General features: G+C 39.1%; 1 protein-coding gene across 1 annotated transcript in view; it reads left to right on the top strand.

Moving 5' to 3' along the window:
* Window positions 1-14,337, top strand: part of MCM6 (minichromosome maintenance complex component 6) — a 145,026-nt gene that overhangs the window by 52,033 nt on the left and 78,656 nt on the right. Inside the window, exons 8-9 of the mRNA XM_053698252.1 lie at window positions 7,580-7,721; window positions 7,834-7,975. Coding sequence (XP_053554227.1) covers window positions 7,580-7,721; window positions 7,834-7,975 — 284 coding nt within the window. The remainder of the gene's footprint in view (window positions 1-7,579; window positions 7,722-7,833; window positions 7,976-14,337) is intronic.

Raw genomic sequence — 14,337 nt, 5'->3', positions numbered from 1 at the left:
TGGTGTCCAATGTTGTTAGCAAGTGAGATGTGTCTCTTAAGTAGCTAAGTTGTCTTTGTGCAATGGGCTGTAGTATAGTATCTACCCATTCTCCTAAAGGTTCCAGTAAAGACCCTATGCCCGCTATAATGGGCCTGCCCGGTGGATGTTGAATATTCTTATGTATTTTGGGTACATGATGGAACAGAGGAGTAATTGGGTGTTCTGGAATTAATAAATCTACATCCTCTTCTTTAAAGATGCCCAAAATAATGCCATCGGCAACAAGTTTGGTGATTTCTTTTTTAAAAGTATGTACTGGATTGTATGGCAACAACCTATAGACACTATTATCTGAAAGCTGCCTCTGGGCCTCTTCAAAATAGTATGATTTATCCATGACAACGATGCTGCCACCCTTATCCGAATTTCTGATGACAATGTCATCGTTATTTTTCAAAGTATTAATAGCTGAACGCTCTGTGAAATTCATATTCTGGGTGGCAGCATCGCCGCCTGTACTGACATCAGCTTCAAGTTTAAGTATGTCCTCTTGGACTAGTCTATGGTAGGCATTGACCATAGGGCCCCTAAAGTTAATAGGATAAAACTTAGACCTATATTTATTTGGTCTTCCTAATTTCTCTGTTGAGCTCTCCTGGTCAGTGCCCCCCATACTGTATAACTCATTAAGTGTTGCTACAGAGCACGCATCTATGAATGGTAAATGTGGAACAACTGCATTAGATTTAGGAATAGGCAACATTATATTATCCTGATCATCATTAGTATTAGACAAAGCAAAAAACCTTTTCAAAGACAGTTTTCGTATAAATTTGTTCACATCCAAAAGTGTATTAAAGCATGAAAGCCTATTGGTTGGAGCAAAGCCCAAACCTTTTGATAACACAGCAATTTCACTATCTTTCAACTGATGTTTTGAAATATTAATAACATTAAGTCCTTCTTCTGTGCATAGTGGTGTTGGAATTATTGCTTCTGCCCCCTTTTCATCTTGATCTTTCTTTTTTCTTCCTTTGCGCCATCTTCGTCTGTATTTTTTCCTTTTTCTGAACTTTTCCTTATTTTCAGACGTGTCGCCGGTTGTTCTTCCAAGTCTTCCCCCAACTGCACCTGTAAAAAAGCACATGAGGGTGGAGGAGTAGGAGAAGAGGGAGGAGAAGAAGCAGGAGAGGAAGATGAAGCAGTTGAGGAGCAGAAAGAAGAAATAGAGGAGACTGCTGAGATGTTAGCTTCTGAATCCGTGGACTCTCCCTCTGAAGCACTGAATGCCACTTTCCTGGCTTTCTTGTTCTTATTTTTAAGGATAGATTTAGGAACTTGTTTAGTTGGATCCTTATCATTCCCTTTTTCCTTGTGCTTATTTTTCATCTGTTGTTTAATTTTCCACGACTTGTTTTTTCGTTCACGTTGCTGTTGGCGCACCTCTGCCCAGTTATAAACTTTATCCTGATCATAATCATCTTTGTCACGTATAAATTTAGTTCCCTTTCTAGAGGCTTGTTCCTGATCACATCTCTTAAGGGTCTCATCCAATTTCTTCTTGTGCTCTAAGTATTTGGAGCTTACTTCCAAAGGTTTGAGGTCCTCTTTAATATTATCCACTTCTGCTTTGAGCTTCGTTCTTTTTTTCTCTTTAACTCTAATCAATACCTTGATGAGTTTAAATGAGCACTCTGTGAGTGCTATATTCCAATCCTCCATATCCAGAGGATCTTCAAAGTCAAAAGATGGATATTTCTTAATTCTAAGACCCCTTGGGATTCTTTCCGCTTCCACATATTTATTGAATGCAACAATATCCCACATCAGGCGTAAATCAGAAATTAGAATCTTTTGTAAGGCTTTGAAATTGGTTTTTAAGCTAGACTCCTCAATATCACTTTCTGCTTTAGAGAAAATTTTATTGAAAAAATCCTCTCTATTATACATATCAAACATGTCAATAGTCTCTTCCACATTGCTGTTAGTATCTGAATCCTGAATAGAATGGGTGAAATCTGTTCCCAAACCCTCCCTGTTTGTGTCTGCCATTTTTAAAGAACTGTATGTTATTTTATAGCCCTTTGGATTATATCCCAGCTAGATGCTCAAAGGAAAATGCCGGTATTTTTAATGCTTAGAATGTCCCAACCATAATACAGCAAGGATTAGTACAGACAGATCCTTAAGCTATTATCCCAACAGGTAAAACTTTCACGCTACAAAAAACACTAGAGAGCGAAAACAAATTAACTCACAGTGTGTAGCTTCAGAAGGTTGTCCGGACAAGGATGAAGGCGGTCTGGGTTATTCTATGGTCGGACGGCTTGCCAAGCGCTGTTAGGAGAGTCGAATTGCTACACGCTGAAACCAAGGTAAGCGCGGTGTAGCTGCATCCGGAACCGGAACCGGCACATACGAAGATCACACCAAGTCCTCCAATGAGAGTGGCTGAGAGAGTGCCGTAGCCAGCTATATGACTCAAGATCGCCCAAAGGTAAAATAGGAAAGAGAGCGGCAGGCACTACAAAAACAAGAACAAGAAAGCCAGGAAAGAAAGCCAGGAAAGTGGCATTCAGTGCTTCAGAGGGAGAGTCCACGGATTCAGAAGCTAACATCTCAGCAGTCTCCTCTATTTCTTCTTTCTGCTCCTCAACTGCTTCATCTTCCTCTCCTGCTTCTTCTCCTCCCTCTTCTCCTACTCCTCCACCCTCATGTGCTTTTTTACAGGTGCAGTTGGGGGAAGACTTGGAAGAACAACCGGCGACACGTCTGAAAATAAGGAAAAGTTCAGAAAAAGGAAAAAATACAGACGAAGATGGCGCAAAGGAAGAAAAAAGAAAGATCAAGATGAAAAGGGGGCAGAAGCAATAATTCCAACACCACTATGCACAGAAGAAGGACTTAATGTTATTAATATTTCAAAACATCAGTTGAAAGATAGTGAAATTGCTGTGTTATCAAAAGGTTTGGGCTTTGCTCCAACCAATAGGCTTTCATGCTTTAATACACTTTTGGATGTGAACAAATTTATACGAAAACTGTCTTTGAAAAGGTTTTTTGCTTTGTCTAATACTAATGATGATCAGGATAATATAATGTTGCCTATTCCTAAATCTAATGCAGTTGTTCCACATTTACCATTCATAGATGCGTGCTCTGTAGCAACACTTAATGAGTTATACAGTATGGGGGGCACTGACCAGGAGAGCTCAACAGAGAAATTAGGAAGACCAAATAAATATAGGTCTAAGTTTTATCCTATTAACTTTAGGGGCCCTATGGTCAATGCCTACCATAGACTAGTCCAAGAGGACATACTTAAACTTGAAGCTGATGTCAGTACAGGCGGCGATGCTGCCACCCAGAATATGAATTTCACAGAGCGTTCAGCTATTAATACTTTGAAAAATAACGATGACATTGTCATCAGAAATTCGGATAAGGGTGGCAGCATCGTTGTCATGGATAAATCATACTATTTTGAAGAGGCCCAGAGGCAGCTTTCAGATAATAGTGTCTATAGGTTGTTGCCATACAATCCAGTACATACTTTTAAAAAAGAAATCACCAAACTTGTTGCCGATGGCATTATTTTGGGCATCTTTAAAGAAGAGGATGTAGATTTATTAATTCCAGAACACCCAATTACTCCTCTGTTCCATCATGTACCCAAAATACATAAGAATATTCAACATCCACCGGGCAGGCCCATTATAGCGGGCATAGGGTCTTTACTGGAACCTTTAGGAGAATGGGTAGATACTATACTACAGCCCATTGCACAAAGACAACTTAGCTACTTAAGAGACACATCTCACTTGCTAACAACATTGGACACCATCCAATGGCAGTCCAACTACAGTTGGATAACTGCGGATATAGTTTCTTTATATACCAGCATACCCCAGCACTCAGGCTTTAGTGCTGTGGACTATTTTTTAAAGAGAGAAACAAACTTGAGTGATCAGGAAAGACACTACATATGTGAAATTTTACAATTTTTGCTCTCGCATAATTATTTTATGTTTAACAAAGAGTACTACTTACAAATAAGGGGGACCGCCATGGGGGCAAAATTTGCCCCGGCTTTTGCTAATATTTATGTTTCATGGTGGGAATTAACATATGTTTTTTCAAGTAATAACCCCTGGATGGATCAAGTAGTACTTTTTGTTCGTTACATAGATGATTTGCTCATGATAGTTAACAATGAGAAGAAATCTGTTGTTTTGGATGATTTATTGTCTTATCTAAGTAACAACTTAATGGGTTTGCAATTTACAGGTGAATTAAATGGGTTGCAAATCAACTACTTAGATTTAACATTGAAAATTATAGACAATCAAATTGTGACCCAAACGTACAGGAAACCAGTAGCAGGAAATACCATTCTGCATGCCGCATCACAGCACCCAGAACATGTAAAGAAAGCCATACCAAGAGGGCAGTTTATTAGGCTTCGCAGGAACACCAAAAGCGATCTTATATATGAAACACAGTCTCTAGAATTGAAAGAGAGGTTAATTAAGAGAGGTTACAATCCAAGAAAACTCGAACAATCGAGACTGGCAGTAAAAAAGTATAAGAATAAACCTATTAACAACAAAAATGAGTCTAAATTGGGCACTAATGAGAGTATTATTTTCACCACAGAATACTCAATGCATTACAATGCTGTGGTTAAAATCTTAAAGAAACATTCCCATTTATTATTGGGAGATGACATTCTTAAACCACTGGTAAAAAATTTCAGGTTTGTCCCAAAAAAACCCAAGACACTGGGGAAGGTACTTTCTCCCAGTCTGGTCTTGGACACAAAAAGTACCCCGTCAGGGGATTGGCTATCTAGAAAGGGTGTTCACAAATGTGGTAGTAGGGATTGTCATACCTGCCCTAACCTTATTAAAGGCACTCAATTCTCCTCGAGTGTAGATCATGGGAAATATGTTATAGACTTTTATGCTAACTGCAAAACTAAGTTTGCTATTTATCTTCTGACTTGTAATATTTGTAAATGTCAGTACGTGGGAAAAACCTCACGTGAAGTCAGAACAAGGTTTGGAGAGCATATGAGAGATGTCAAAAACTATTGTAAGGACTCTGCAGTAGCAAGTCATTTTAATGGTTTACATTTCACACATTTGGCAGATATGTCCGTCCAAATTATAGACATAGCTAGAATTCCTATTAGAGGAGGTAACAGACAACATATACTAGATAAAAAGGAGATATTTTGGATAATAAAGCTAAATACACGGCAACCCTTTGGAATGAACAAAGAATGTGATGTGAATTACCTAATAGACAACTAAGTTCTGTTGGATATACATATAATATATTTATTATCTATATACTGCTTTTTTTATTGCTTGTCTTCATTATAAAAATTAAGCGAATTGACCATATTAGTTAAAAAGCATATAGTATACTAGTTCTTACTAAACTCCTCTCCGTATATTAACATCCGTTATCATCTTTTAATTCAGGCAGTCTAAGTTCAAACCTTGTTGCTTGTTGTATTATAGAAACCTGTATATATATATACAATCTTGTATATTATTCCCACTGTAAGTGTGCCAATGTTTTTAACAATTTATAATGTTTTTAAATTATTTTCTGCACGTCTAGGGTTAATGGTTTTCCCTTTAAATAGGTATCTCTTACCTAGTGCTGTAGCCTATGATTAAGCGCCACTAGGGGGCGCGAAACGCGTCAGGCCTTCCTTGTCACATTTTTTTTACCCCCCTGTACTTGTGTTCTGCCTTAACTGTTAACTTTTGAGATAACTTTCATTAAAGTTTTTTTTTTTGATTTTTCAAACTTTAGTGTCAGCCCGCTTGGTTTTTGTAGTGCCTGCCGCTCTCTTTCCTATTTTACCTTTGAGTGGGAACTCTACCCGGAGTTATTTGTCCAGCTGACTCAGCTATGGGGCACCCCAGAGTTGGATCTGATGGCGTCCCGTCAGAACACCAAACTTCCTATTTACGGGTCCAGGTCCCGGGATCCCAAGGCGGTATTGTTAGATGGTCTAGCAGCGCCTTGGTCCTTCAATCTGGCTTATGTTTTTCCACCGTTTCCTCTCCTCCCGCGTCTGGTTGCCAGAATCAAGCAGGAGAAGGCTTCGGTGATTCTTATAGCGCCTGCGTGGCCACGCAGGCCTTGGTATGCAGACCTAGTGGACATGTCGTCTGTCCCACCATGGACACTGCCAATGAGGCAGGATCTTCTAATACAGGGTCCGTTCAAGCATCCAAATTTAGTTTAGGATTCCCTTTCTCCAAGAAGGATTGTCAGTTAGTTCCTTAAAAAGGACAAATATCTGCTTTATCTATCCTGTTACACAAGCGTCTGGCAGAGGTACCAGACGTTCAAGCGTTTGCTCAGGCTTTAGTCAGAATCAAGCCTGGCTATAAACCTGTGACTCCGCCATGGAGTTTGAATCTAGTTCTTTCAGTTCTTCAAGGGTTTCCGTTTGAACCTTTACATTCCATAGACATTAAGTTGTTATCTTGGAAAGTTTTGTTTTTGATAGTTATCTCTTCTGCTCGAAGAGTTTCAGAATTATCTGCCTTACAGTGTGATTCACCTTACCTGGTGTTCAACATAGATAAGGTAGTTTTGCGTATCAAGCCTGGTTTTCTTCCTAAAGTTGTTTCTAACAAGAATATTAACCAGGAAATAGTTGTTCCTTCTCTGTGTCCTAATCCATCTTCGAAGAAGGAACGTCTATTACACAATCTTGATGTAGTTCGTGCTTTAAAGTTCTATTTACAAGCAACTAAGGTTTCAGACAAACATCTTCCTTGTTTGTTATCTATTCTGGTTAGAGGAGAGGTCAGAAAGCGACTGCTACCTCTCTTTCCTTTTGGCTGAAAAGCATCATCCGTTTGGCCTATGAGACTGCTGGCCAGCAGCCTCCTGAAAGAATTACTGCTCATTTTACCAGAGCAGTGGCTTCCACATGGGCTTTCAAAAATGAGGCTTCTGTTGAACAGATTTGTAAGGCAGCGACTTGGTCTTCACTGCATACTTTTGCCAAATTTTACAAATTCGATACTTTTGCTTCTTCGGAGGCTATTTTTGGGAGAAAGGTTTTGCAAGCAGTGGTGCCTTCCGTTTAAGGTACCTGTCTTGTTCCCTCCCTTCATCCGTGTCCTAAAGCTTTGGTATTGCTATCCCACAAGTAAAGGATGAATCCGTGGACTGGATACACCTTGCAAGAGAAAACAGAATTTATGCTTACCTGATAAATTACTTTCTCTTGCGGTGTATCCAGTCCACGGCCCGCCCTGGCATTTAAGTCAGGTAAAAAATGTTTTGTTTAAACTACAGTCGCCACTGCACCCTATGGTTTCTCCTTTTTCTTCCTAACCTTTGGTCGAATGACTGGGGGGTGGAGCTAGAGGGGGAGCTATATGGACAGCTTTGCTGAGTGCTCTTTGCTACTTCCTGTAGGGAATGAGAATATCCCACAAGTAAAGGATGAATCCGTGGACTGGATACACTGCAAGAGAAAGTAATTTATCAGGTAAGCATAAATTCTGTTTTATCAGGTAAGCATATATTTTCCTTTTTATTTATTTTTTAAATCTAGGCAATGACGAAGTAAAGAGAGGCATTCTGCTAATGCTGTTTGGTGGTGTCCCTAAAACCACAATGGAAGGCACCTCTCTGCGTGGTGACATTAATGTGTGCATTGTTGGGGATCCAAGTACAGCAAAAAGCCAGTTCCTCAAGTAAGTATTACTCAAGTTCATAGTTCCAGTTAAATGTAATACACTTCTTACAAAACCATATGAATTATTGTTATATTTGTGTATAGTTAGTAGTATGCATTCTTCCTTTTAGGCATGTTGAGGAGTTCAGTCCCCGTGCTGTGTACACAAGTGGGAAAGCTTCTACTGCCGCTGGTTTAACAGCAGCTGTTGTAAAAGATGAAGAGTCTCATGAGTTTGTAATTGAGGCTGGAGCGCTGATGTTGGCTGACAATGTGAGTATTGTGTTCTGTGGACTTATGCCTGCCACAGCTTTGAACATTAAAGGAATAGTTTAGTCAAAATTAAACTTTCATGATTCAGATAGAAAGTTGCTTAAAATTGCATGCTCTAATTTTTTTCCTATTATAAATTTTCCTTTTACAAGATATGCGAGTCCACAGATTTCATTCTTATGGGATTACGCCTCCTGGTCAGCAGGAGGAGGCAAAGAGCATCACAGCAGAGCTGTATATATAGCTCCTCCCTTCCCTCCCACTCCAGTCATTCTTTTTGCCTGTGTTAGTGATAGGAAGAGGTAAAGTGAGGTGTGAGTTTAGATTCTTCAATCAAGAGTTTATTATTTTTAAACGGTACCGGTGTGTACTATTTTACTCAAGGGTAAAGCAAGGGGAGCTGTACAGATTCAAAACGTTCTTTTCTGTGACTCCCAGACTGTGTGCTGCCCTGCTGAATATGGTCTTAGCAGATTTTATCTAAGGCCCAGTTTTGTTCCCACAGATTCCTGGAGGAGAAGGACCTTTAGCAGTGTGGGACAAGCCATGCTGTTACTCAGCATTGAGGTATGTGCAGTCTATTACTTTCTGTGACACCTAGAAAACTCGTTTTCCTCTGTGAACTGGCTATCCTAACCTATGTCTGTGTGCTACTATTGCACGGTTCTAGAGGGCTGCCATCATTATTGGGCCTGTTTATGGGGCTGCATGAGGTACATTTGGGGGTGTTTTTTAAGAAGATAACCCCTTCAGGATTTGGGCTTACGCTGGGGATTTTATTAGTGTATTACACTCCGGTATGCTGCTCTTGTATATTCCCGGCTCAGTGGTTGTCTCAACAGTCCGGGAGTTGTTAGATTTAAATGGGGGACTGGCTTTTTCTATATTAGACTTGTGTTTTTGGTCACATTTGTCCCGGCGACTCCATTTTGTGCTACTGTACAGAGCCGTCCGGGAGTTTCGTTTGGCACTCATTCTCGCGCTGAGAGAAGCCACGCAGTGTCTTTCTGGGAGTTGGACAGAGTAATTGACTCCGGTTATAAAACAAAACCAATGGCACTACTAGTTCATTATTTTAGACAAGGCCTAAAGATCACCCATAAATATCAGGCTAGTTGTAGTCTCTAGTTTATTTCGGGTATAGGTGCTTGTGTATTGATAATCATTTTATTTACAACTGGTGGCAAGAAGAGACTTGCTCCCAAAAGAATACACACTATAGCACTCAGGACTTGTGCATATTAATTGCAGTATATACTTAGCATGGATACAAGATATTGACAAATGCTAGTGAATCAAAAATTAAAATATAACTTTTAATAATATATGTTAAAATAGGATTTGAAATTAAAAACACTCTTAAGCTGCAAACGGCAGTGGATACATATAGGTTAAGTATTATTTGGTTCAGCTCCACCTTTTTCCAGAAAGTATTAAACTTTTCAATTATGCTAAAAATAGTAGCTCGTCTTCGCACTTTCAGTAAAAAAGTACCAATGTAGTGCGTTGCTTAAGGTGAAAGGTAAATACAATATAATTCAGTTTGTCTCTATCACCCTAGCTACTAGATATAATTCAATATCGCTTATATGCCTTTGAGTCCTAGTTATCTAGTAGATTAGCTGGCAGACACGCTACTCAGTATTCACACTGATATCACGCTCTCTATAAGTTTGAGGCATGTTTCAAATTTCACTGTGCCTCATATATTCCTATCTCTTGCAACTCACAATGTCTACTACGTGTATGAGGTGCTGTAGGTAGAGGTTTCATACAGTTTCAATTCTTAGTTGTATTGGATTGGCTTTTCTGCAGAGAAACGCTGCATATTTGGTGTGCGGGGTGTAGCTGATCCTTTATTGTCAGTGTTTACGCTGTTCCTAATACTAAGTGTGGAGAGCGTGACGAATAATTGGTCTGTTTGGATTCGCTACCAAATACACTTATCAGTGTTAACACCCCTCCTCGCTTTCTATACATCTAGCGTTATATTAAACTTATAAGTACTGTTAGTGTTTTTCTCTATGCAGACCTACAAAGTCAGCCGAATGTTTAATACCATACATACATTTGTTAATTATTACCTGACCGGCTTTTACAAAATTGCGGTCAGAGAGATCGTTGTGTTTTGTACAGAGTTGAGTAAACATGCGATCAGTAACTAGATTAGTTTCACTTCTCATTCACTCAGACGGAACATTGCAAGTTTTGTTTTAAGAGAGTAGCTGATCAGTCTGCAATTGGAAATATAATATGCTTGCGAGTGCTCAGAACTTCAGTTGAAGCTGGCAGCGGTGCTTGCTCTCTGCTTAATACTAGAAGCTGTAAGAATACATAATTGAACTGGTGGAAACAGACCACCTGTAACTATATTGACAACAGTATCGACTACAGTAATTTTATATGCAGCTTAAGGCTTGCCTAAAAACACAGGAGCTCCTAGGACTCCTCACCATTTCCCTATCTTTCCTGACATGTTTCGCCGTAACCCGGCTTTTTCAAAGGACATCGCGCCGCGGGAAACTCTGCTTTTTATAGCGTGTAGTTCACGCCCATTAGTATTGTCATTCCTTAAGGTAGACGTTGATTGGTTCTGGGGTTATCACACCCCTTCTAAGGTGTTCTGAGACATTTCCCCAATCGTTACTGGTTGTTGCCTTCCAGTTTGTTGTTATTCCCAATGTTAAATTTAACATGTAAATGCAGCATTTAAATGTAGACTCATTTAAAGTCTATATTCATAGTTGGATCCTTATTGTTTACAATCTCTTTATACATATTTATGTATTTATGTCTGCTATCGTTGCTGTTTGGTATTATTGCATTTGGTACTTAGTAGTCTAGTATTGTTAAATCTTATAGGTAATTTTAGATGTAACTTATCTGACAGATTGATAATCCTTATCTTGTGTGTTTTTTAACCATCTGTATCATTTATTTTCCTTTTTGTATCAGTGCGTAATAAAGTGTTTTTTCTTAAACAATATCTTAATGGACTCATATATATTTCTTGTATGCTATTGATTTTTTGTTATAAGTCATGTTTTCAGCAAAAGTCTCCTTTGGTTTTACTTTCTATATTATAAAATGCGATAAATGAGCTAAAAAAAGGGGGAGAAATAAGATTCTATGTGATCTATATTAGATTTTGTAAGTGGAATGGATCACGTTAACCACGCGAACTGTTAGGATTTCCCACTAATAAAAACGTGAAAAAGTTGCATAAAAATAACTAATTAATATTGAAAAAATTATATATTTTTAGTGAAATATTTGTCTCTAGTGTAATCTTTCTTAAATTTAATTTAACATGGTTGTGTGAGTTGTGAAATATAAAAGATCTTTATTAAATAATGTACGATTTACATCATATTTAAGCGTGTAACATTGTCCAAATGTGCCAACTTAAAATATTTTGTGAATTGACCGTGCTATTAAAATATGAATTGTGAAATAGGATATTAGAATAAAATAAAATTAGTTTGCGTGTTTAATGATGTGTTCACAAATCTAACAGTGGGTATTTGCTTTATTAGTTCATCCTTTCGTGTGGGTTCAACCTTCCACTAGAATAGAACTTCCGTTTGACTTTCTATTCATTGTTCTTCTGGAGGGAATAGTATTTCTAAAGTTTTATATCAATTAACAAAATGTTATTCATGAAGATGGTGGATAAATTGTAATATTATTGATAAATGATATTTTGTACAGAAATAGTAATACTCATCCCCTTGAATGGTTGCATTGTATTATGTATACCAAATTGTATCTATATGCATTTATGTGATATTCAGGTCTTGTAGCAGAATTGTTTTAATTTTAAGAAGCCTTTTTTTTGTTTTTATACGATTGTATCCTTAAGGCATTATAGGAAGGCAGAAAAATTGTTTTTTGTTCGTTAAGACCATAGGGCTGCACTGTGTTCAATAGAAAAATCCATCTACTCTCAGCCTGCAGGAGTTTTGTTTCAATGTCTCCTCCTCTGATGCCTACATTTATTCTTTGGATACCATAACATTTCAGTTCTGATTGTTTAGAGTTATGTTTAGAATAGAAATGACGAGCTACTGATGTTAGTTGTTTGCCTGCATCCAAATCTTTTGAGGCATTTTTAATGTTTCTTAAATGTTCTTGTACTCTCGTGCGGATCTTTCTAGTCGTCATGCCTACATATGTTAAATTACATTTACAGGTTAGTGCATAAGTCACACCTTCTGTGTGGCAGTTGATGTACTCATTGATTTTGTGAGTTTTGTTGAAACGATCCTTGATGTCATGTTTTTTGACCATGTAGCTACAAGTGCTGCATGTCCCACATTTATGTGACCCTTTGGAGATTGCTCCTCTAGTTCTCTGGCCTCCAAAGTGACTTGGGCTTATCAGATCTTTAAGATTTTTAGTTCTCCTATATCCGGTGTTTGTCTGGACCGCGTGGCAAGGCGGTTTAGACACTCTGCTGTTCGGATGCTCGTTTGTCCCTGGGTCATAGGGAGCAGGTAGGCGCTGCAGCAGAGATGTGGCGAGGTGATCTTATTTTTTAATGGTGTAAGTTACTTCTCCAAATTAGTTGACAGTTTATGGGATACGTAAAAACACAACGTTTTTGTCTCCAAAGCCACAAATGTTAAAACTTTTTAGTACAGTGTACTGAGCAAAACATTCTTATTTTTTAAAGGCACAGTGGCTTTTATTTTTACAACGGTTTTCTATATAAAAAGTGTATTACATAATTAAATAACATTTTGTTTTCACAATGGATGATCTTAATGCCAGTACTTGTTCCATGTGTTTTAAATGCCAATGTGGAACCTCCGGTTACTTTTTGCCCCTCATGCACTGAGAGGGCATTGCAATGTAGAGAGCAGATTTTCTTTAACAAAGATATATCTAAGGAGGTTTCTCAGGGTATGCCACTACTTTCTCCCCAAGCGTCACAGCCTTTAACGTCCACACAAGCGACGCCATGTTCTTCAACTGCGTCCACTTCATTTACTCTGCAGAATATGGCTGCAGTTATGTCATCCACTCTTACAGAATTTTTATCTATGTTGCCGGTGTTACAAGGCAAACGCAGCAGGACAGAAGCCCTTTTTGTTCCTGCGACTTCTGATGCTTTGATGGCTATCTCCGATGTGCCCTCCCAGGGATCTGATTTGGGGGGGTAGGGAGATTCTGTCTGAGGGGGAACTTTCTGACTCAGGGAGTGCGTTACCTCAGACAGACTCGGACGTCATGTCCTTCAGATTTAAGCTTGAACACCTTCCCCATCTTACTTCGGGAGGTTTTAGTGACTCTGGACGATTGTGACTCTATTGTGGTACCACCAGAGAAATGGTGTAAGATGGACAAATACTTAGAGGTTCTTTCTTATTCTGATGTTTTTCTGGTTTCGGAAATTGTTACGCGGGAATGGGAAAGACCGGGTATCCCGTTCTCACCTTCCCCTAATTTTAAGAAAATTTACCCTATAGCTGACACTGTTCGGGATTCTTGGCAAACTATCCCTAAGGTGGAGGGAGCTATCTCTACCCTGGCTAAGCGTACAACTATCCCTATTGAGGACAGTTGTGCTTTGAAAGACCCTATGGATAAAAAGTTGGAGGGTCTTCTAAAAAAAGCTATTTGTTCATCAAGGGTTTCTATTACAACCGACGGCCTGCATTGTACCAGTCACAACTGCGGCTGCCTTTTGGTTTGACGCCTTAGAAGAGTCTCTTAAGACTGAGACTTCTTTAGAGGAAATATTGGATAGAATTAAGGCCCTTAAGCTGTCTAATTCTTTTTTTACGGATGCCGCCTTTCAGATTGCCAAATTGGCGGCTAAGAATGCAGGATTTTCCATTTTAGCGCGCAGAACCTTATGGTTAAAATCTTGGTCTGCGGATGTGTCCTCTAAATCCAAGCTTTTGGCTATTCCTTTCAAAGGTAAGACCCTGTTCGGGCCTGACTTGAAGGAGATCATTTCTGACATTACGGGAGGTAAGGGTCACCTCCTACCTCAGGATAGAACATCTTAACAAAGGGGTAAACAGAGTAATTTTCGTTCCTTTCGAAATTTCAAGGGAGTCCCCTCTTCCGCTAAACAGGAAGGGAATTTTGCAAAAGCCAAGTCCATCTGGAGACCCAACCAGGCTTGGAGCAAGGGTAAACAGCCCAAGAAGCCCGTTGCTGCTCCCAAAACAGCATGAAGGGACGGCCCCCAATCCGGGACCGGATCTAGTAGGGGTAGATTTTCTCTCTTTGTCCAAACATGGATATGAGACGTTCAGGACCCATGGACACTAGATATCGTGTCTCAAGGGTATCAGTTGGAGTTCAAAAATTCCTTCCCAAGGGGAAGGTTTCTTCTTTCACGATTGTCT

This window comes from Bombina bombina, chromosome 1, assembly GCF_027579735.1.
Source record: "Bombina bombina isolate aBomBom1 chromosome 1, aBomBom1.pri, whole genome shotgun sequence".
Classification (NCBI taxonomy): Eukaryota; Metazoa; Chordata; class Amphibia; order Anura; family Bombinatoridae; genus Bombina; species Bombina bombina.
Note: the sequence above shows the minus strand (reverse complement) of the source record. Positions and strands in the feature narration are given on the sequence as shown.